The sequence below is a fragment of the Cervus elaphus genome, chromosome 7 (assembly GCF_910594005.1).
Source record: "Cervus elaphus chromosome 7, mCerEla1.1, whole genome shotgun sequence".
Classification (NCBI taxonomy): domain Eukaryota; kingdom Metazoa; phylum Chordata; class Mammalia; order Artiodactyla; family Cervidae; genus Cervus; species Cervus elaphus.
Genome location: NC_057821.1, coordinates 30,264,256 through 30,287,472, shown reverse-complemented (window position 1 = coordinate 30,287,472; position 23,217 = coordinate 30,264,256). Strand labels below are relative to the sequence as shown.

Here is a 23,217-nt window from a genome sequence, read left to right as displayed (position 1 = left end):
TATATTATATATTGGTTTAATTAAAAAGTTCTTTTAAAACATATACTGTCTGATTATCCTATATGATTTCTGAGATGTATAAAGTAGTTTAGATTAGTGTAACAGGTAGCTAATGATTAAGTTTTAGGGCCCAAATCAGTCTTACAGTGTTGGAGCCAACCTGTTTGTGACTTTCCTGCTGACAGTTAACCATTTATCTACTGTTAACGTCTTTTTCAAGATTGCTTTTATAAAATGTGAGCAACTAAGAGACCCCCAAAGAGGTAACCACAGATGGCTCTGCTGTGATTTCTCTTTCTCTTTTCTTTTTTCACTTCTTTCCTCTTCCTTCCTTCCTTTCTTTTTCCTATAGCTTGTTAGAAAGTGTGAGAAAACGAATTGGCTGTGGGAGTGAAACAGAGTGATGTGGTATTGTTGAATGAGACAAAAAATTCACAGAGAGATGGAGGGGTGTTTAAATGATGAGTTACTATGGCTTGTCATAATGACCGATAACAAAAGGTAGTATTAATCTTTTTTATGGAAGGTGAAAATTCACTTTAAGAGTTATAACTATTTATGAAGTGTACTTTTTTTAAACAAAAAAGAAATATAACATTCTTTAGGAACAATATAATAAATGATAAACAGCCATGTAATGATTTCAGTAAATATTCAGAGTTCTTCTCTACATTGGAGAATAAAAATATACGTAGACTTTATAAATTGTGAGCAGAATTTATATATTGTCTCAGTTATTGTCCCAGAGGAAAGAAGTATGTCGAAATTTCCTTGAGGCCCTGTGTTCAGGTTTCTCAACCTTGTGATACACATGTGTACACTTTCAACTTTCGGCACCAGTAGTCATTTTTCTCTCTATCTTCCTCCAACCTCACACCCTTGCTTCTTTGCTCTCTTGGTGAATTTATATCTTCCTTTTCCCCAAAATTTCTCTTTTCAAGTAAGTTATATCCACATGTCTTTTAAGACACACTCTGACACTGTTCTCCCTATCTGTTTCACAGATCTATTCATGTCAACTAAGATTTTTAGCTTTCTTCATATTGTGAGTATCCATCCATAGTTGATGTGCCTGTGTGTTTCCTTTTTTTTTTTGTATTTCTATTGTGTTTTAGTTTTTGATTTAGAAATAAGCTGTGAGTATAAGAAAGCAAATCAGAAGATAAAGTTCTTTCTATAATAATATTTCACTTAAGCTCAGTGTTCTTCATTCTGTGTATTTTGAAATTATAACTAAATGTGATATTGTTCATCATATCCTCATATCTATTATATATTTAAGATTATTTGGATTGTAATCTTTATGCTTTCTATAATCACATAAGTGGAAATGGCATGAAAATGCTGAAAAGAAAAAACTAAAGCTATTTGTTGAAAAAGATTATTGTTCCACAAGAATCTTCTTTTGTAGCTAAGTAAGGAATTTTTCAAGTTACTATTTACTGAGATGTCACCCTGGGGTGAGAGAGAATTCAACTGTTAAGAAGTTATTTTTCTGCAACAGGGAAAATATCTGGATGAAATATAAAAGTAAAAATACTTTGTATTTACTTTATAAATTTTTCATTTGATAAAATATCAAACAAAGAAATTCTGCAAAAGTGGTACAAATAACTACCATTAACCTTTTAACCAGATTGAGCAGTAGTTTACATTCTGCCTGGAATATTTGTCCCATCTATTATCTATCGATCATCTATGTGTCTCTGTATTTATCTAGCTATTTATCATTTATATATATGTATCAATCTGTCATCCATCTATCATCATCTATCATCTGTGTATATGATCTCTTTTTCTCGACCATTTGAGACTAATTTGAAAACATTCTGTCTTTTTAATGCTAAATACTTAAGTGCTTTCCCCTAAGAATAGAGACATTATTTTACATACCCACCATATAGTTAGCAAAAAAAGAAAATTTAATATGGATACAATATTATTATCAAACCCATAGTCCATATTCATATTTCTCCAATTGTCTCAATAATGTGGTTAATAGTTTCTTTCCCAGTTCAGAATCACACATTTAGGTATCATGTCTCTTTGACCTCCTTTTATCTGGACTATTTCATTAGCCTTTTCTTGTCTTCATTTAATTAGATATTTGAAGAATGCAGGCCAACTGTTTTGTCCAACTTGTCCTAGTGTGAGTTTGTCTCATATTTCTTCATTATTAAAGTCAGGCTGTGCATTTCTGGCAGGAATATGACTGAAGTGATACTATGTCCTGTTCAGAGCATCATAACAGTAGTCACATGATATTGGTTTGTCTCAACATTGGTGATGTTAACATTGATTGCTTGACTGTGGTGATGTCTACCAGGCTTTCCTGTTGTGAAGTCTACTTTTCACTTTGTAATTAAGAAGTAATTTGTGGGGAGATATTTTTAACTATGTAAATATCCTATTTCTCACTATATTTTCATTCACTAGTTTTTAGTACCCATTTGAGTTTTCCTAACTTCACTATTCCTTCTGTATTTTTTAGTTAGGATACTGATGTCAGGAGTAGCTTTTATTTATTTATTCTTTTAAATTTATCAGTATGAGTGTGGACTCTTATTTTCTCTGGTTCACTAGTATTATAGTTTTTCTTAATACCCAATTGTCTTAGAATTGGCCCTATAAGAGTCATAGGCCCTTAAAATTTGCTTCCATTTCTTTCTCATGTGTCCCTTTATTTCTTGGAGACTTTCCATTTTCTTTATTTAAGTATAGTTGATTTACAATGTTATGTTAGTTTCAGGCATATAGCATAGTGATTTATTATTATTGCAGATTATACTTCATTATGCTATGGAGTATATCCTTGTTGCTTATCTATTTTATAATGGGAGTTTTTTACTCTCATGCCCTTAATTTGTTCCTCTTCCCTCCCTTTTCCCTTTGGTAGCCACAGTTTGTTTCCTATACTTGTGAGTCTTTCTCTTTTTTGCAGTACATTAATTTGCATTAATTTTTAAATTTGACATCAGTGATATCATACAGTACTTGTCTTTTACTGACTTACCTCACTAAGCATAACATAATTTAGGGCCATCCATATTGCTGCAAATGGCAGTATTTTGTCCTTTTTAAGGGCTGAGTAATATTTCATTGTATTGTATTGTTGTTGTTCAGTTGCTCAGTCATACCTGAATCTGCAATCCCATTGACTGCAGCGTGTCAGACTCCTCTGTCCTCCATTATCTCCTGGAGCTTTCTCAAATTCATGTCTACTGAGTCAGTGATGCTATATATATATGTATATACACCATATCTTCTTAATCCAATCATCTGTTTATGGGCATGGGGATTGCTTCCATGTTTTGGCTATTGTAAATAGTGTTTCTATGAACACTGAGATGCGTTTTTTTGAATGATTGTTTTCACTTTTCTAGGTATATAACCAGGAGTGGAGTTGCTGGGTTGTATGGTAGGTTTAGTTTAGTTTTTGAGAAACCTCCCTACTGTTCTCCAACTTACATTCTACACTAACTTACATTCCCACCAACAGGAGTATTCCCCTTCCCCCACATCCTCAACATTTGTTTTTTGTAGACTTTTTGGTAATAAACATTCTGACAGATGTAGTATGCTATCTCATTGTTTTTTAATTTGTATTTCTCTAATAACTAGTGATATTGAGCATATTTTTATGTGCTTTTTAGCTATTTTGTATGTCTTGGGAAAAATGTCTCTTTAAGTCTTGTACTCATTTTTTTTTTTTTTTTTTTGATTGAATTGTTTGTTTGATGTGGAGTTGTATGAGCCGTTTGTATATTTTGGACATTAACCCCTTGTGAGTTGCATTATTTTCGAAAATTTTCTCCCATTCCATAGCTTGTATTTTCATTTTGTCAATGCTTTCCTTTGCTATACAAAACGTTTTAAGTTTAGTTAGTTCTCATTTATTTTTGCTTTTATTTCTTTTACCTTAGGGAATTGATCCAGGAAAATATTGCTGCAATTTATGTCAAAGAGCATTTGGCCTGTGTTCTCTTCTAGGATTTTTATGGTTTCCATAGTTTGTTTAGGTTTTTTATCCATTTTGAATTCATTTTTGTGTATGGTGTGATTAAGTGTTCTAATTTTATTGCTTTACATGTAACTGTCTAATTTTCTCAGCACCACTTGCTGAAGAGACTATATTTTTCCATTGTATATCTTGCCTCCTTAATTTACCATAGGTGTGGGTTTATTTCTGGGCTCTGTATTCTGTTCCATTGACCTATATGTCTTTGTGCCAATACCATGATATTTTGATTATTGTAGCTTTATAGTATAGTCTAGGGCCTGGGATGGTTATACATACAGTTCTGTTCTTTTCCCTCAAGATTGCTTTGGCAATTTATTTTCCTTTTATTTTGAATCTATATGGCTCTTTCATCAGGTAACAAGAAATGAATGATAATGGAAAAAATAAATGCAAGCTCTGAAGACTACTTTTTTCTACTGGGTTTTTCTAATTGGCCTCATCTGGAAGTAGTTCTCTTTGTGATTGTCTTGATATTCTACTTCATGACTTTGACAGGCAACCTGTTCATCATTATTTTGTCATACTTGGATTCCCATCTCCACACTCCCATGTACTTCTTCCTCTCAAATCTCTCTTTTCTGGATCTCTGCTACTCTACCAGCTTCATTCCTCAGTTGCTGGTCAACCTCTGGGGTCCAGAAAAAACCATCTCTTACACTGGTTGCATGATTCAACTTTATTTTTCCCTTGCACTGGGAACCACTGAATGTGTGCTGTTGGTAGTCATGTCCTATGACCGTTATGTAGCTGTGTGTAGACCCTTGCATTACACTGTCCTCATGCACCCTCGTTTCTGCCATCTGTTGGCTGTGGCTTGTTGGGTAAGTGGCTTCACCAACTCAGCACTTCATTCCTTTTTTACCTTTTGGGTACCTCTGTGTGGACATCGCCAAGTGGACCATTTCCTTTGTGAAGTTCCAGCACTGCTTCAACTGTCATGTGTTGATACTCATGCTAATGAGCTGACCCTCATGGTCATGAGCTCCATTTTTGTTCTCATACCTCTCATCCTCATTCTCAGCTCCTATGGGGCCATTGCCCGGGCAGTGCTGAGGATGCAGTCAACAATTGGACTCCAGAAAGTCTTTGGGACGTGTGGAGCCCATCTTATGGTCGTATCCCTTTTTTTCATTCCAGCCATGTGCATATACCTCCAGCCACCATCAGGAAATTCTCAAGATCAGGGCAAGTTCATTGCCCTCTTCTATACTGTTGTCACACCTAGTCTCAACCCTCTAATCTACACTCTCAGAAACAAAGATGTAAGAGGGGCAATAAAGAGACTAGTGGGGTGAGAGTGAGCCTGTATCCTTGTGACATTAATGGTACAATGGAGCATCTCTTCATCAATTATTCATCCATCCATCCATCCATCCATTGGCCACTCTTTCATTTACTCACTCTCTCAGCACTTATTGAGCATGTACTATCACAATGTCACAGAGTTCATTGTAGCAGATATGAATTAAACACAGACTGCCTGAATACCAATCACTCTCTGGTGGGGAAAACAATTATATAAAATCAAGATTGAACTCAATATTAGATTTTTTCCAATGGCACAAACCTAATAAAACAAAAGTGTCTTTTTCTCAATTGAAAATGAGATATGGAATTGTTTTAAAAATTGATTAAAGAGCAGATGTAGTTCCTGTGGAAAGATGATATTTGTAATCTTAAAATACCTAGAATATATCTTTTAAAAAGCATTTTATTTACTTACTTATTGTGGCTGAGCCAGGTCTTAGTTGCATCACATGGCATCTTTAGTTGAGGCATGTGAACTCTTAGTTGTGGTATGTGGATTCTTAGTTGCAGCGTGTGGAATTTAGTTCTGACTAGGAACTGAACCTGGATCCCCTGCACTGAGAGCATAGAGTCTTAACCATGGGAACCCCAGGGAAGTTCCTAGAACATACCTTTTAATTTCTTGTTTTTTAGGCATCATTCATCAAAAATTTGTTTTCTTTGGTTTAATTAAGCACATAATGAGATACTTTAAATCATTTCTCCAAAACTGTTATTCTTTTTTGAAAGTAGTTAATATTGAGAGGAATTTTGGTCTATTTTCTTCATTATACCGTTATCAATAGTAAGAAAATAAGTTTTATGAATCAGTTAAGAAGGTCTCTGAAATAATGCAGCCATAGTAAGCATCTTATATTTCTCATTTTTCAAAACAGTGAGAAGTATAAAGGAGATGAAAATAGTTGTAAAAATGCTATATAGCTCATAAGGTAGTGGTCATCATAGGCAAGGTATTGGTAGGTAAGAACATGGAACACCTGCTTAACCTAAGAAGCAATGAAGAATATCTGAAGCAACCAAGCAGGCTTTGCAGTTACTATGCTATGCACATTTGAGGACACCTCCAGTGTGAAGCAAATCATAGTTAAGCCTTTTTGATTTCTCCCTTAAAGCCTTTCTCAAATACATGTCTGCATTTTTTTTTTTTATTTTTTATTAGTTGGAGGCTAATTACTTCACAACATTTCAGTGGGTTTTGTCATACATTGATATGAATCAGCCACATGTCTGCATTTTTATAACTAGGGGTTACAATACTTTGCTGTCTTCCTTTTGTTCTTCAGGAAAGACTTGCTTGGCTGAGAAAAGAAGAAAAGTTTTTTGATTAGCTTCCTTGAAAAGGCAATCTTGAGATTGCTCATGCTTTTACATGAAGTATAGAGTACACTAACCTTCATATATAATGTGTTTCCTTCAACAGAACTTCTCTGTGGCTAATGAGAATATTCTTCATGCTGGAATATACTGGACATGTACGACTACTGTGAAGTAGTCTAGAGCATATATCTGTGGCTTTCCCACCACCACTATGCTCAATGTTCTTTATCTTTAAAATCTTTATGCATTTTCTTTAGGAAGTCCTGATATTTCAGAGCCTCAAAAACACCCACAATTCTGAAATGAGTCATGTTTACAGGCCTAGGAGGTAGTAGATAATTTAAGGAAGCAATCTGAACAGCTCTAAAACAGTCTCTAGAGCTAAGCTTATGACACAAAGCTGGGTTGCTGGGTTTTGCCCTCCAAACTAAATATTCCCACATTCCTATGTATTTAAGACTAAGTTAGACAAAGGATATATTTAATAAAAATGATCAGAGATATCATTTAGCATCACAAAATTTTAAATTTCATTGCTCTGTGTGTGTGTGTGTGTGTATGTGTAAAATTTAAAAACTTTTTTTTGCATTTAGCCATCAGTCAAATTTTAAAGTTATTTAGAATTTTTCCAAACTAGACATACCAAAAAATCTGTTTAGTTTAAGACCTCGATCAAGCACCAGAAGATCTGTTCTTTGTAAAAAAAATTAGATATGAGTTCCAATTGATTCTTGTTCAGGATAACATGCAATTTTCTATCCAATAGTTTGCTTAGATTTTGATCATACCAGAACACATGCCAGAAAAGTTCATATCACTGTTATTTTTCTTGCTTGTTAATTTCTTCATTACAAAGCTGTATTTCTCATCATATTAATTCTATACTGAATAATTACAAAAGCATTTAATTTGCTTTAAAATATGTAACTAATTTTGTGACAAAGTGTTAAGTTGGGTGTTAGTCCTGAAACTAAGTTTAGCACTTTTAACTTTTAATGATACAGATTCAGAGCATCAAAGAGATACTTATATTGTTTGAAGTAATCAAGCTGCTTTCCACTCTAGAAATACAAATTGTTTCTTTCTCATAATGATTCTTGCACAGTTTCAAAAGGCATTTCAGGCTACCCTGTATGTTTCCACCTTGTGGTTCATTATTATCAGTATCTTTTCCTCTCATTGATTCAGAAAGCTCATGCTTATGGTATTTAAAAGGAATGTTAAGAAACTTACCAATGCCTTTCCCATATATTTTATTTATTTTAATATTTAATGATACATTTTTTTAGGCAAAATAAAAACACTGTTCACTTGTTTGTTAAACAAGTCACAATGTGTTTTTAAAGAAGCAGTAGCATCTACCTAAGTTGAAGCTGATAAACTTGAGACTCATGGTTGATTTAGGTGTAGAGTGTCTCACAGTGGTGCCATGCTCCCATTTAGACATGGCCAATCTTGTAGAGAGTGTTGGGATGTTTCTTAGGTGACTCAGTCAAGGAAGTTCACTGGTGAATGCTTGCTGTGATGATTAGCTTGAACAAATGAGTTTATAATTTATGTTATTGCCTTCTTTTCTTTTACTACTTAGCACAGTTATGATTTCAGTATCTACCCACGAGAATAGAACTATTTTTAATAGATTGCACAAATAAAAGGGTGCTGTTACTGGTGCATATTAGCCAAGTATCACCCTTGCCTAACACCATTTTAGAAGAATATGAGGAATGTGACATATTTTGCAAAAAGGACATCTAACATGAACTGAGAAAGTAGGAGACAAGAATGAGTTATTAAAAAAACCTCTATATACCTAACCTAATGGTTAAATAATTTCATTTGATGTCTGCCAACTCTCACTTGGAAGTGAAAATGCTCCTCATGAGGTTGTCCAGTGCCCCTTTTACATCTTTATTCCTCAGACTGTAGATGAAAGGGTTGAGTGTAGGAGTCACTACTCCATAGAAGAGAGCCATGAACTTGGGTTGGTCCCTTGAGATGGAGGAGGGGGGCTGAAGGTACATACTAATGGCTGGACCATAAAACAAGACGACTACAATGAGATGGGAGGAACACGTCCCAAAGGCTTTTTTCCTTCCCCCCAAAGATTTAATCTTAAATACAGCATGTCCAATGCAAGCATAGGAAACAAGAATTAAGCATAGTGGTACAGCTAACAAAAAAAAGCACACCACAGAGAGTGTGAGCTCATTAGCACCCTTTTCGCCACAGGCAGTCTTTATCAGAACAGGAATCTCACACAGCAAGTGGTCCAGGGTATTTCGACCACACAGTGGTAACTGTAATGTAAGAGTGGCCTCTGAGACAGAAAAGATCATTCCACTCAGCCACACGGTGGCCGCTAATAAGATACAGACGCGCTGATTCATGATGAGGGTGTAGTGTAGAGGCTTGCAGATGGCCACGTAGCGATCAAAAGACATAACAGCCAAAAGCAGACATTCTGCGCCCCCCATTATGTGGAAGAAATAAAGCTGAACTGCACACCCCATATAGCTGATTGTCTTAGACATTCCCAGGTTAAAGAGCATCTGAGGGACAGTGCTTGTCATGTAGCACATGTCCAAAAAGGAGAGGTTGGTGAGGAAGAAATACATGGGGCTGTGCAGACGGGGTTCTAACTTGGACACCAGAATGATGGCTATGTTTCCCATCATGGCCATGGGGTATGTTATAAGCAGAATAATGAATACAGGAAGCTCTAGCCAAGGACGGTCAGCAAAGCCTAGTAGAAAAAATTCTTCGGGATGGCTTTTGTTTATCAGATCCATTATTTTCAGTTTGTTTCACCTATAGCAGGGAAGTGGCAGGAAAGGTAGAAAGGTTTTGAGAAATGATAAAACACAGTTATGCAGTGTGCACAGTTAAGCATCTGGTCACAGAAGATTGGCTACAGTAAACTGGGTAGAGGTGATAACTTAAAATATGTGACACCAGGTGACTTAATTGCTTTTCATGACATTACAAAACAAAGCAAGTAACACAGCCTTTCTGAAACTGAATTTCCTGCTCTGTATAATAAAGATGACAGTAACTGTATCCTTAGGATATAGTTGTTGTTGTTTAGTCACTCAGTCATGTCTGACTCCTTGCGACCCTATGGACTGTAGCCCACCAGAAGTGGGTTGCCATGCCCTCCTCCAGGGGATCTTCCCAACCCAGAGATCAAACCAAGGTCTCCTGCATTGTAGGCAGATTCTTTATCGCTGAGCCACTGGTAGGATTAAATGCCAAGAAGTGACTGTTTCAGATACTCCAAAGTAATGATTTTCATACTTTTTTTGCATAAATATTAGCTGAAGAGGCAATTAAAGTTTATTGGTTTCTATATCCAGGTGTCTGATAGAGTAGATATGGCTTGGGGCCTAGGAATCAGATGGTTGTTTTATGAAAACACTATGCTATTAATACAAGCCAGTACTGAAATATTAAGAAAAATAAAAATATTGAGGTAACAATAGCAAAAGGAGTCAGACAAAACCTAGTACTGTAAGACTTATCAAGATAGCCTTTCCAGATTCAAGTATATTATTATAGCTGAATAATTGTATCATCCCCATGGGGACTATGAAGGCTAGTTTTATTAAAATCCATCTTCGTAATTTAGAATTGAGCAAGAAATGTAAACACTTTCATGTTAGTTTCCTGAAGTATAAACTGAGAGAATTTAGCTATGACATATGTTTTCTCATACTCAAAAATTTGTTTTGGGATGTAAATTTTCTTGCATAATTACTTCGTTCAAACTGGGCATTTGACTTTTTATTTTAAATTTTAATTATCTGTCTTATAAGAATTTTTCTTTATCAAGTGAGCTTATCATGTTTTTATGAGACTTTGGACAGTTATCAATGATTTACTTAATTGTATTTAGTTACAAATGCAACCTTTATGTCCAGGAAACTGGATCAGGAGAAAATTCTCTATTATAATTTAGCATCAGGGACTTATTCATAACTATACATTATTTTACATCCTGAGGCTGTATTCCTTTAAAATTATTTTTTAAGATAAGAGGCATAGTGTAACAACAAAAATTAGCTAGCTGAGTAAAGCAATACTTTGAGAAAGTTAATAATGTAATGAGATTTTTAAATACTTTTCCTTTAGTTTCATGAAGTGTGTTTCATGAAGTCTGTAATCTGTCAAGTGAGAGATATTCAGATAGGAAGTTAGAGTCATGTATCCTGGTGACAAAATTCTAAGTTACCCTGACAGTTAATTATTGGTTTAGGGACAACAGATTACATTGTTGCAGGTTGCAAAGCAGTTTTCACATTTTCTATTTCATTGAATCCTCAAAGCCTTCCTGTGAGGTGTCACATGAAGCTACTCAGGGTTAAAATGTCATTATGACTCTTCGATTCCACACTATCCCTAGGTCAGATGTGTGCAATACAAAAATAAAATAATAGTTTCAAGTAATACTTAATGAGCCCTGTGTGCCAAACTCTACAGGAAGCATTTTATACCTATTAAATCATCTAATAACTATTCCCAAGTCCTCTGACAAAGGAAACTTTAGCACCCATATTTCAAGATATTATTAATCATTCATCACTAATGTCTACTAGTGACTAGGGAGATTCTAAAGATCAGAAAGTGAGAATTCCTTCAATGAGGTAGACAGATTATAAGACTATAAATTCAGGATTTCGAGTTTCCAAGATGTACAATTAAGCTCTGGGATTGTATACTAGATCTCTAATCTTTTCCATGCCATTCTCATATTTCATTACTGTTAACTCTTGGATTCCATGACTTTTTAATCCTACTTTTTGATCTACTTGCAGTGAGTTTTCATCACTATTTAACTGTATAGGGATCTATTTATCCATGAATGTTTAAAGTCACTTTAATAAAGCATCGGACTATTTCTTTTGATTTTTCCTTTGTATCTCCACTAACATTTTCATCCTAGTGTATCTTTTTGTATGTAATTTTCATCACAGAATATTTTATTATATTTACAGTGATTATTATGTATAGGAAAATACTAGAGAAGAAAGAAAAGTTCTTAATCTAACTTTAAAACATGTGGATGAAACTTGTGGATAAGTCAGCTCATCAAATTTTGACTATGTATTAAAAATATTCGCTTGATTGAATGAAAACTTCACATTTCACTCAGGTATTTAGTATCTGTCAGCTTTACTGTTTATTAAAATTTACATGCATTTAAGTTTGGTTTAAGTGAGAGAATGAGAAAGACTGATTACAAAGAGAAATCTAGTTGCTCTCTATAGGCCCCAAACTAGTTATTTCCAAAGTTTCGAGACGTCTTTCAGAAATGAAATGCTGTCTGTTTTCCCTACGTATGTTAAGTACTGTGATGTACACAGATTACAGTCCTTAAGAATGCATAGTTTAACAAATAAGTGTCTTTTTACTTACCTTATTTAGATAAATACTACTTAATAAAAAAGGATTTAGGAAGGAACATACTTGAATTTTTCAAATTTTCAAAGAGAGAAAGTGTAGTATGCAGTTGATTATTTAAGAATTAGCTTCAGAAGTTGTGAGTTTACAATTTGATACAATGCTGCCAGAAAGAAAAAAGCCAAGATTAGGAAGACAATGAGGCTAATATCAAGAATGCTTTGTGAGTGTGTAATTTTATTATATTTCTAAGACTCTTGAGTGATGTTTTTAAACAGTCCATTTATGCTTATCCCAGATGAGTTAGCAGAGGAATTTCCTTGGGACAGGGTTCTCTATGGAAATGCTTCTTGTGTATAATTAGTTACCTACTGAATTGAGGTTGGTAGCAAATCTCTTCTATTGTTCAGTTCAGTTCAGTTCAGTCACTCAGTCGTGTCCGACTCTTTGCGACCCCATGAATCGCACCATGCTAGGCCTCCCTGTCCATCACCAGCTCCTAGAGTTTACTCAAACTCATGTCCATCGAGTCGGTGATGCCACCCAGCCATCTCATCCTCTGTCGTCCCCTTCTCCTCCTGCCCCCAATCCCTCCCAGCATCAGGGTCTTTTCTAATGAGTCAACTCTTTGCATGAGGTGGCCAAAGTACTGGAGTTTCAGCTTCAGCATCAGTCCTTCCAATGAACACCCAGGACTGATCTCCTTTAGGATGGACTGGTTTGATCTCCTTGCAGTCCAAGGGACTCTCAAGGGTCTTCTCCAACACCACAGTTCAAAAGCATCAATTTTTCTGCTGTCAGCTTTCTTCACAGTCCGACTCTCACATCCTATTGTTAGGTTTGTTCTATTTTATTTTTTGTCGTAGATTTTTTTAAGTGAATTTTTATTGGAGTATAGTTGATTTACAATGTTGTGTTAGTTTCTGCTGTACAGCAAAGTGAATCAGTTATAATATACATATATCTGTTCTTTTTAAGATTCTTTTCCAATATTGCAGAGTAGCATTCTGTATGTTATCCAGTAGGTCCTTATTGGAGAAGGCAATGGCAACCCACTCCAGTACTCTTGCCTGGAAAATCCCGTGGACAGAGGAGACTGGTAGGCTGCAGTCCCTGGGGTTGCTGTGAGTCGGACACGACTGAGCGGCTTCGCTTTCACTTTTCACTTTCATGCGTTGGAGAAGGACATGGCAACCCACTCCAGTATTCTTGCCTGGAGAATCCCAAGGACAGGGTAGCCTGGTGGGCTGCTGTCTATGGGGTCGCACAGAGTCGGACGCGACTGAAGTGACTTATCAGCAGCAGGATATTTCAATTGGATTGTTTTTTTGTTATTCAGTTGCTTTATATTGAGTGTTCTTTGTATATTTTGGATATTATTTGGATAAACCATTGGGTATATGATTTACAAATATCTTTTCCCATTCTGTAGTTGCCTTTTTATTTTGTTGTGGTTTCCTTCACTGTGCAGAAACTTTTAAATTTGATGTAATCTCATTGGTTTATTTTTGCTTTTGTTGCCATTGCCTTTGGAGTTGATCCAAAAATTATTGTCAAGAGAGATGTCAGGGACCTTACTGCCTATGTTCTCTTCTAGGAGTTTTATGGTTTCTGGTCTTACATTTAGAACTTTAATCCACTGTAAGTTTATTTCTGCATATGGTGTGATTAGATGTAATGGTCTGATTCTTTTACATGTAAGTTGTCAAGTTTTTGATCTTTTCAAACTTATAAAACTTAACAAAATGTTAATGCCATATAGATTGCTATTAACTTGCTTTATTTATTTATTTTTTCCATTCTTTGTCACTTTTATTCAGTAGTAGTATTTTTTTTTTTTTCTTATTTTCAGTGCCAGACACGGCAAGGAGTGATTACAGCCAACTGTTATTAAAACATTTGTTCGCAACATGTACCCCCTTTACCACTGACCCCAAACTGACTCGTTTGTGTGCTTTCATTCTTTCCTTTTTATACCACCACCAAGACTGGGTGGAGGGGCAAGGGGAAGAGAGATGAAGGGGAAGAGTCCAGGAGGCCAGAGAGGAGGAATGCTACAAGCCACAGTAAGAATGAGCTGTATTTAATTTAAAAAAGGGGAGGAGGGGTGTACCCCACAAATGATACAGTAATGAGAATACACAATTAAATCCCATAAGCATGACTGAAGGCTTTCACTGTGTTTGACGTCATCACAATGGAAGGCATAAAAAGTGGAGTAAATCAATGTTGACACAGTCCAATCTAGTCCATTAGGCAAGATGGTGCAAGAAGTCATTTAAATTAAAAGTGCCCTACCCTTACCTAAATGGCTAGCAGACATGGAGAACACCACAGGGAGGGATCCACAGAGCTTTCTCCATGTAGCTATGGAAAATGTGTTGTCGAATGGCACATTGTCAAACACTGGAAAAGGGGTGCCACAATGGACCTCTCTCTTTTTTAAGTACGAATGCTAGATTCAACTATCTCAACTAAGCAGGAAGTGGGTTCTTCTGCTAGGAAGGCCAACCCTAATTCACTTTGTTTTGAAATATATACAGATTGTTTGTAGTAGCTACAGCAATGATATTTTCCTTGGGGTGCCAGGCTGTGTGAAGTATTTTCTTGTTGAAGTCTAGGCTGTCAACACTGATTTCATCTTTCTTTCGCTTGCCACTTGCACACACTTTGCGTGGCTTGAGAACCGTGCGAGGTTTATTGTTTTCTCGTGATGCTTCCAGGGTTATGTCTCGCTTTGTGTTCCGGTCAAACATCCTGAAGAAATTATTGTAAGATCCAATCATGACAACACTGTCAGATCCATTCCAACAACATTCAAATTTGTCAAATATGCAGTCATTTTCATACAGTGAACAAAGTTTACTTCTGAGGTATTCATGCACCTGGTATGTTTCCACAGGCCTGTTTTCCATATTTAAGTCCCAAATTTTGACTGACGAATAGTCTCTAGTCATCATATATCGACCACTATGGCTGAATTTTACATCAGAAATTGAAGAGATGATTTCAGAAAAAAAAGACCTGTTACTGGGATCTTCAGGTTCTTCAAACAGTTTTGAATGCCTATCACAGAGGGCGGATGCCCTCATGTCACATAACCGAGTTGTTCCTTTACTGCTGCTGTATACAAATGTGTTACAGCTGTTTGGATGGAATTCTGCAGCTGTAATCACCTCTGTCAGCTCTTCCATATTGGCAGGCTTGATATCCACAATATTAAAACTCCTGTCTGTTATTTCCAGATGCCAAAGATTAATCCACAAATCATCTGCAGATAAATACGTTTCATAATCACTATTAATAGAAATTGAGTTGATGTGATATGTATGAGCATTGGCAAATATTCTTCGTGGACTGGCCTCAACCATTAGATCCATGGGCCGAAAGACTGGCACACGTAGTGTAGTGACTGTAGTAGGATCTCTATACCTTTCATCTTCCTCTTTCAAGTTATACACTTCCGGTCTTTTGTCCCTTTCACTGATTTTCCATAACTTTATTGTTTTATCGTTGGTAGACAATAAAAACTGAGCAGCATTTTTCTGGGGCAACCACCTAATTTTGTTGATCTTTTCTTCTATTTCTAAACTTTTCAAGTAGTCAAACTCTGGTTCATGGCTCTGAAAGGTGCTGTAAACATTATATTCTCCTCTGCTATGAGACTGGCTTTTGTTCTCCTGCTCCTGCTGAAAGATGACAACTCTACCACCTTTATCTCTGGTTGCTAGTAACTCTCCAGAATGATTAAATTCTACTGTAGAAATTATATCTGCTTCTGCTACATCATCATCTACTGCTGCTTTCACCTGAGAAAAACACCACTGAATATCATTCCCTCCTCCAGCTCCCACAGTGGAAAGAAATACACTATGTCCCCATTGTATTTTAACTTGTAAAGCACTCTTCCTTCTTGGTGCAAAATAGATTTATTTGTAGAAACACCGGAGAAGGCTTGCAGAAGGGAGAAAAATAGGAATTACCGGAAGGAAGAGCCGCAAAAAAGCCCCCCCTATTAACTTGCTTTAATGCTTAATAAATCATTAATTTTTCTAGATTAATAAGCATACATTAAAATTTATACAGATTGCTATTAGCTTGCTTTAATGCTTAATAAATCATTAATTTTTTCTAGATTAATAAGTACACTTTAAAATAATAGTCTCTATTGCCTGCATATAATTCCTGCCTATTTCTATAGCATAATTGTTAAGTGGTTATTTTTGCACGTTCAGATTATTTCCATTCTTAATTATTGTACACACACATAAATAATAACCACAATGTATTATGTTTTGGTCAACAATGAATTGGATAGGTTTTGGTAAAATGCATATATCTGGTAAAACACATCTTTGTCATTAGTGAACATCACTGCTATACCCTGACTGTAGAATTTTTACAGTCTTTCTCCCCCTCAGCTTTTAGAGGTAAAACTGACAAATAAAATTGTATATAAAGTATATAACATGATTTGATATGTGTCCTTTGTGAAATGATTACCACAATCAAGTTAAGAAACATATCCCATCACCTCAAATAGTTATCATTTATGTATGTGTGTGGTAAGAACACTTAAGATCTACAGTACTCTTTTAGCAAATATCAAGTATACAATACAGTGTTATTAACTATAGTCACCATACCATACATCATTCTCCCAGAACTTATTCTTCTGATACTGTAAGTTAAGTCATAGTAGCAGCACAGTTCTCCACTTTCTGTCATATTATAGCTACTGTACGAGTAGTTATTCATCCCTCATAGATCATAGCACCTCCCTGAGGTCAAGATGTTCAAATCCAAGGAAATGCATCTAACAGATGCCTTGAGCTACTAGATTGTGTTGTAGCCATGTTCATTTCTCTTAAGAGCAAGTTTTTGGGTGATTTCCAAGTACATTCCGTTAGGATTCATTTGCACATATGTAAATTTTATAAATTACATAAAAACTTATTTATTTATATTAAATATTGTATTAAATACAATTATTTATATTAATTATTTTTAGTACAGCTTTCATCTTCCATCCTTGGATTTAAATGTGATTTCTCTTTATTTCTAAAAACATTTTGACCATGAGGGCTCTCCATAAAAATTTCTCATATTTTTCTTTTAATATTCTGCAACAAATACCTCTGACTTTAAGAGTTTACTTTTTCTGATATCTACATATTTTTATAGCACACACAACTTAAAATTTTTTTTAACTCTAGAGAATGTACAAACAATTAAGTAATACATGTCACAGAGTTACTAGGGAATTAGGAGTCTTATGGGACAGACCCTAGTGACCAGAGCAGAAGTCAGATGGGCCCTCAGGGGCTAGAAAATGCCTAAGAATATAGGGTGAGAATTTGCCAAGCTTCTGAGATATAATCTGGCAATCTAGACTCTAGACCTATACTTTTAAACTGAAATATTTTGGAAAACCTGTCTAGTGTTAGACTCTCCTATTAAATTCTTTAATAGCCAACTTCTTTCTAGAATTTGGCAGTCAGAACTTTAGCTATGGGAAGAGAACTGTTTCCAAAATTACAATCATTGTTACAATCACTGTTATTAAAGAATGTTCTTACAAAATAGTTTGAAAAGTACAATATTTTTTCCTCCCTCCTTCCTTTCTTCTTTCCTTTTAGGTTGAGTGTGCATCTTTTGCAAAGAAGAATTTGTATGTTCCTCTGGTATCTACTCATGAGTCAAAACTTTTTCTTGCCCAGAGTTCTCTGAAGAGCTGTCTTGACTTCCTTGTTCCGTAAGCTGTAGATGACAGGGTTGAGCATGGATGTCACCACAGTATAGAAAAGGGCCAGGAGTTTATCCACCCCTGGTGAATGGCTAGCCTTGGGCCTCAAGTAGGTGACAGATCCTGAGCCATAGAAGAGCGTTACTACCAGTAGGTGGGAAGAACAGGTGGAAAGAGCTTTTCGGCGGCCTTCAGGGGATGGCATGATCAGCACAGCAGCTAGAATTCTGCCATAAGAAGCAATGATTAATAAAAATGGACTGGAAATGCAAAGAATGGCCACAACAAAGACTGCAGCCTCATTATGGGATGTATCCCCACAGGCTAGTGCCAGAATAGGGGGGAGGTCACAGAAGAAGTGGTCTATTTCACAGGGGCCACAGAAGTCCAAAGAAAAAATATAGTTTGTTTGGCCCAAGCCTACTATGCAACCCACTCCCCATGAAACCATTGCTAAATGGCCACACAATCCACGACTCATTCGTGTTGCATAATGAAGTGGGGAGCATATGGCCATATAGCGATCAAAAGCCATGGCTGCCAAAAGACAGCACTCACTGATACCAAATAATGTAAAGAAAAACATCTGTGTAGCACATCCCTCCCGAGAGATTCCTCGGGCCTCACTCACAAGGCTCTGCAGCATCTTGGGTATGACAGAGCAAGTGTATCCAATCTCCAAGAGAGACAAGTTGGCCAGGAAGAAGTACATGGGGGTATGGAGGACTGGATTGGTCCAGATGGCAAGGGCTATGAGAGCATTGCCTGTCAGTGATGCTAAAAACATGAGTAGGATGAGGGTAAATAAAAGGAAACACTGTTCAGTGACCTCAGAGAATTTGGCAAATGCAAAGCGTTTCACAGACATGCTGTTGTCTTGCCACAAGGAACAATTGAGGTTCATGTCCTGAAGAAAAGAAAAGCAAAGTTATCAGGAAGATTCTTTCAGATAGAAATATAAATCTTTATATTACTCTTAAGAAGCTCCATAGATAATATACATGCTGTTCTTTCGCAACATCCCACCCTCACCTTCTCCCACAGAGTTCAAAAGTCTGTTCTGTACTTCTGTGTCTCTTTTTCTGTTTTGCATATAGGGTTGTCGTTACCATCTTTCTAAATTCCATATATATGTGTTAGTATGCTGTAATGTTCTTTATCTTTCTGTCTTACTTCACTCTGTATAATGGGCTCCAGTTTCATCCATCTCATTAGAACTGACCCAGAGGAATCGGGTGGAGAGGGAGGTGGGAAGGGGGATCGGGATGGGGAATACGTGTAAATCTATTGCTGATTCATGTCAATGTATGACAAAACCCACTGAAAAAATAAATAAATAAATTAAAAAAAAAAGAAAAAGAAAAAAAAAAAGAAGCTCCAGTGAGCCAAAGAGATAAATTTCTTACCTATAATTTAAAATTTTAAAAGTTTGGAAGTTATACTCATCCTGAAATCAGTACTATTCTATGTAACTATCCCAATTGATTTGTCCACAGTGTATCTAGTCAGCAGGCATAAAATGGAAAAAAAAAAGTCAGCACAAATCTCTTTCATTCCTTCTTTTTATCAAATGAAGTTCCTCAAATACCTATTACTTTCCTCTTCTTTTGCCACTGACTTACTTTCTTCACTCATTCACTCAAAAAGTATTTATTGAGCAGAATACTTTCAAAGTATTTTGCAGTTACTGTAGGTCCTGTTTTAAAACAATGAAAAAATACTACTTCTTTACAAAGGGAACTTACTTAGTTAAGGAGAGCAATAATTAAATGACTATTCAACAAACAATTGTTACAATGCAGAGAATTAAAACATGGGTATGTTCTGGTGACTGACCAAGTTAGATTGGCTGTTCAAGAAGGGTTCTTGAGGATGAGAAGCCTTAGCTGAGATGTGAATGAAGAAGAGGCAAACATGTGAAGACTGTCACAGCCATTCACATCATGTCTATATTGTACTGCTGAGATAATCCCATCATTGCAACAATTAAAAAAAAAAATCTCATCTGCCAAGCTCTCTCCATCAGATTGTTCTTTGCTAAATGAAAATTACCCTTGTTCCAAGTTAAAAATCAAATTTCTTAATATAATTGATGAAAATCTATAGATCAAGGTACTGACTATTGATAGAGACTTCTATCTCACCTTTTATCCAATGGACTGTGTGTTATAGTCACAGCAAACTACTTGCATCTTTTAGTATGTGCCTTGTATGCATATATTTCCTCTTCTTTGTGTTTATTTTCCCCAGGTGGAAGGGGCTGGATATTTGCCTCCCTATTGTCCATCTACTGAACAACCTATTATCGAGTTTCAGCATAGCTTCATCTCCTCTCTGGAACCTTCTTCCCCAGCTCCCTCTCTCCCTCGCCCTTGTACTAGTCAGTTACATGGCCCTTCCACTCCGTCTTCCCACCACTCTTTAACTGATATTTGAGCATTTACGCTACTCCAAGGATGACTGATTGTTCATTTCTTCCTGAAAATAGCCTCAGGAAGTTCAGGAGTGAAGAACTTTATACCATTATTTCCACCAACCATAACAGTGAATAAGTTCTCATGTAATGAAAAAATTAGAATATTAAGCTTTACTCTGGCTGCATATATATTCTGTCTAGTGGCGCTTACTCTATTTTCTGAAGGTAATTATGATAAATTTCATCTCCTTTAAATATCTCAAATGTGACAGCTATTTGTCTCTCAACCCGGTAGTTACTACCAATTCTTGACAAAAATATTCTTTGCTCTAAGTATGGATGTACTGCAGTTTAAATTTTTTTGGAAATGTCTTCAAGCAAAATCCTAAATAATGTTTGCTATGCAAAAGAATGAGGAGGTTTTTTTCCCTATTCATCTGAACTCTATGTTTTCATTAGTATAAACTGAGATCATGTTTATTCTATGTTTGTTTAAAACACATCACTGTTTATTCCACATTAATGTTTGATGCCAGTATATATAGAACAAAAGTATGCATTTTGAGGTTCCAAATTATTATGAACAGACAAAATTTAACAAGTGTGTTCACAAAAGCATATGTACAAAGATGTACATTTTTGCATATATACATATATCTTATACTGACAGAGACACACGTCAAATCCATGCTAAACAGCATAGTAAGCAAGAGTGCTGACAGTCTATGTGGGTTAAATTACTAGTGCGGCCATCTAACACTGAATCATGGCTAACATTTCCTTAAATATCTGTTCCTCAATTTTCCCATTTTTAAAGGAGGTGATAGAAGTACCTCCCTAATGCAGTTGTTATGAAGATTAAGTGAGTTAATTCTCATAGAAGCAAGCATGTAGAAAAGTACTTAAATATAGGCCATAGCAGTGCCTGTATACTTGCATACTCTTATAATAAATTTACTTTCATATATACTTCTTTTGCTGAATTTTATATCACAGTCCCTAAAGTCCCTAATCATTCCTCCTGTTCATTCTCTTCATTTCCATTTCATATTTTTTTAATCATCTGCTGTGATAGAGAAAAAGTAAAAGATACATATACAAACAGATTCTATATGTAATTATCTGTATATAATCTATACATATATAGATTCAAATATAAAAATGCCACATGGATGTTACGTCCTGGGAAAAATAGTTGTACATTAGGAATCATTTTAATCTACTAATTTGTATATCCACTGAGGTATGCAACATTTCCACAAAGTTAAGGACAGAAACAAGTAGACTGATTCAAAATTCTGTTAAATGTGAAATAAAAGCTGCACAGTTCAGGGACCCTCAGTGTATATGACTGTTGAAAAATTTGCTTACTTGTTGTAGTCTATTACAATGCATTTACACTTATGTTAAAGCATTTGTAAATATTTACCTTGCATTGTGGGCTTCTCTGGTGGCTCAGATGGTAAAGAATCTGCTTGTAATGCGGGAGACCTGGGTTCAATCCCTGGGTTGGGAAGATTCCCTGGAGAAGGGAACAGCTACCATCTCCAGTATTCTGGCCTGGAGAATTCCCTGGACAGAGGAGGCTGGCAGGCTATAGTCCTTAGGGTCGCAAGAGTTGGACATGACTGAGCTACTTTCACATCACTCACCTTGCATTGTATCTAATTAAATTAACTAATATAATTTAATATCTGTATTTCTCATGTAGCAACACAATTCAGTTAAGGTTGTGGCAAAGGAAACAAAGACAATAGTTGACTTTCATTTTTTTAAGCCTAAAAAATTTCTGAAATATCCTAACTTCTCAATAATAGACTATGCAGTTATATAGAATACTCTGGATGTAGACAAGTTGTCATTCATTTTGTCAGTTAAATAAGCAAATATGTTTCTTACTCGTTCTAACTTCCTGTGTCTGGGAGAAACTGAAGTTCCCTCAGTGACATGGATGGAGGAGCCAAGAAAGAAATCCCAACCAGAAAAGAATGCCTCACTCTTTCTTAAGGAGTGACATCATAAAGATTTCATTTCATAAATATTCTTGTCCATTTAGACTGTAGACAGCAAATACAAATACTGGTATTGGGGATGAGAGTTGGGAGATATGGGGAATGGGAGAAACCTACTGGTAGATGGCACACAGGAGGGCTGATTGCACAAAGGCTAATACATGCTGATAGTCATTCAATATTCCTAGATCCACAGGATGAATAAAAAGTCATCCTGTGATAAGTACTTTTTAAAACCTCGTAAAGTTCAGAGACAGCTGAAAAAAATTAAGATATCCAAGATAGTGAAGGTCTGTGAGCGCATCTAAATATTTAAACTAATAAAGAATGGTAGTTTGTCTAGAAATAAATATTAAATATATATAAATAAATGTATGAGTCCACTGGAAGTGAGAATATAAACAAACATAGTCAAACTCCCTTCTCCCTCCCTGTCATTGAGACTAACACAACACCAAGTAAAATCTAATTTTTTTCATTACTCTTTCTATTGTTTTCAGAATTTGCTCTCTGTTGATCTTTGTGCAGGGACCCTCAGATCCATGTAGTAGAAGTCAGCTTTATGTACATACCAAGGATGTTTAATTTTAATCACTGCCTACAGAAAGAGAGTGAGATACTCAAGGCAGGTGTCTGAAGTCTGCAGATAAGGAGCATCATAGGAAGTACAACAATTTGGCACATTCTTCTGTCTCTCACCTGACACATTTTCTTGATTTAAAGTTTCTGATCCATCATTTCTGTGTAAGGGAAGGATGATGAAGCCCTTCCCACCTTTCTTGCTGAGTTGTTTTGAGTTAAAATGGAAACAGTATAGAGATAAACCATGAGTGAAAAATAAGGAATTAAAATGCACTTTATCAGTGTCAAAACCTCTTGCCCTTTAAAAACCTCACGTTAAGAAACTCATAGGATGTTGCCTGCGATATTCCCTAGTATTACCAGACTATTAAAATAACCTATATTCAGAGTCAGTCATTAAGCAAATATGCACTGTGAT

At 35.8% G+C, this 23,217-nt stretch overlaps 4 protein-coding genes across 4 annotated transcripts; 1 reads left to right on the top strand and 3 right to left on the bottom strand.

The window, feature by feature from the left end:
* Positions 1-4,385: 4,385 nt before the first annotated feature.
* On the top strand, positions 4,386-5,316 carry LOC122697434 (olfactory receptor 2J3-like). Its single transcript, XM_043908255.1, is given in 2 exon segments — positions 4,386-4,400; positions 4,402-5,316. Coding segments are annotated over 2 exon segments (930 nt in total).
* Positions 5,317-8,499: 3,183 nt separating this feature from the next.
* Positions 8,500-9,435, bottom strand: LOC122697429 (olfactory receptor 2B11-like). Its single transcript, XM_043908252.1, has one exon. It carries the CDS (start codon positions 9,433-9,435, stop codon positions 8,500-8,502), a length of 936 nt encoding a protein of 311 aa, XP_043764187.1.
* A 4,399-nt stretch (positions 9,436-13,834) lies between these two features.
* LOC122696815 (serine/threonine-protein phosphatase 2A 55 kDa regulatory subunit B alpha isoform-like) lies at positions 13,835-16,699 on the bottom strand. Its single transcript, XM_043906945.1, has 2 exons — positions 16,695-16,699; positions 13,835-15,955 (listed from the first exon to the last, which is right to left on the bottom strand). The coding sequence occupies exons 1-2, from the start codon at positions 16,697-16,699 to the stop codon at positions 14,557-14,559; spliced, it is 1,404 nt and encodes a 467-aa protein (XP_043762880.1). The 3' UTR covers positions 13,835-14,556.
* Positions 16,700-17,742: 1,043 nt separating this feature from the next.
* On the bottom strand, positions 17,743-18,702 carry LOC122697469 (olfactory receptor 10C1-like). Its single transcript, XM_043908298.1, has one exon. It carries the CDS (start codon positions 18,691-18,693, stop codon positions 17,743-17,745), a length of 951 nt encoding a protein of 316 aa, XP_043764233.1. The 5' UTR covers positions 18,694-18,702.
* Between the last annotated feature and the right edge of the window lie 4,515 nt (positions 18,703-23,217).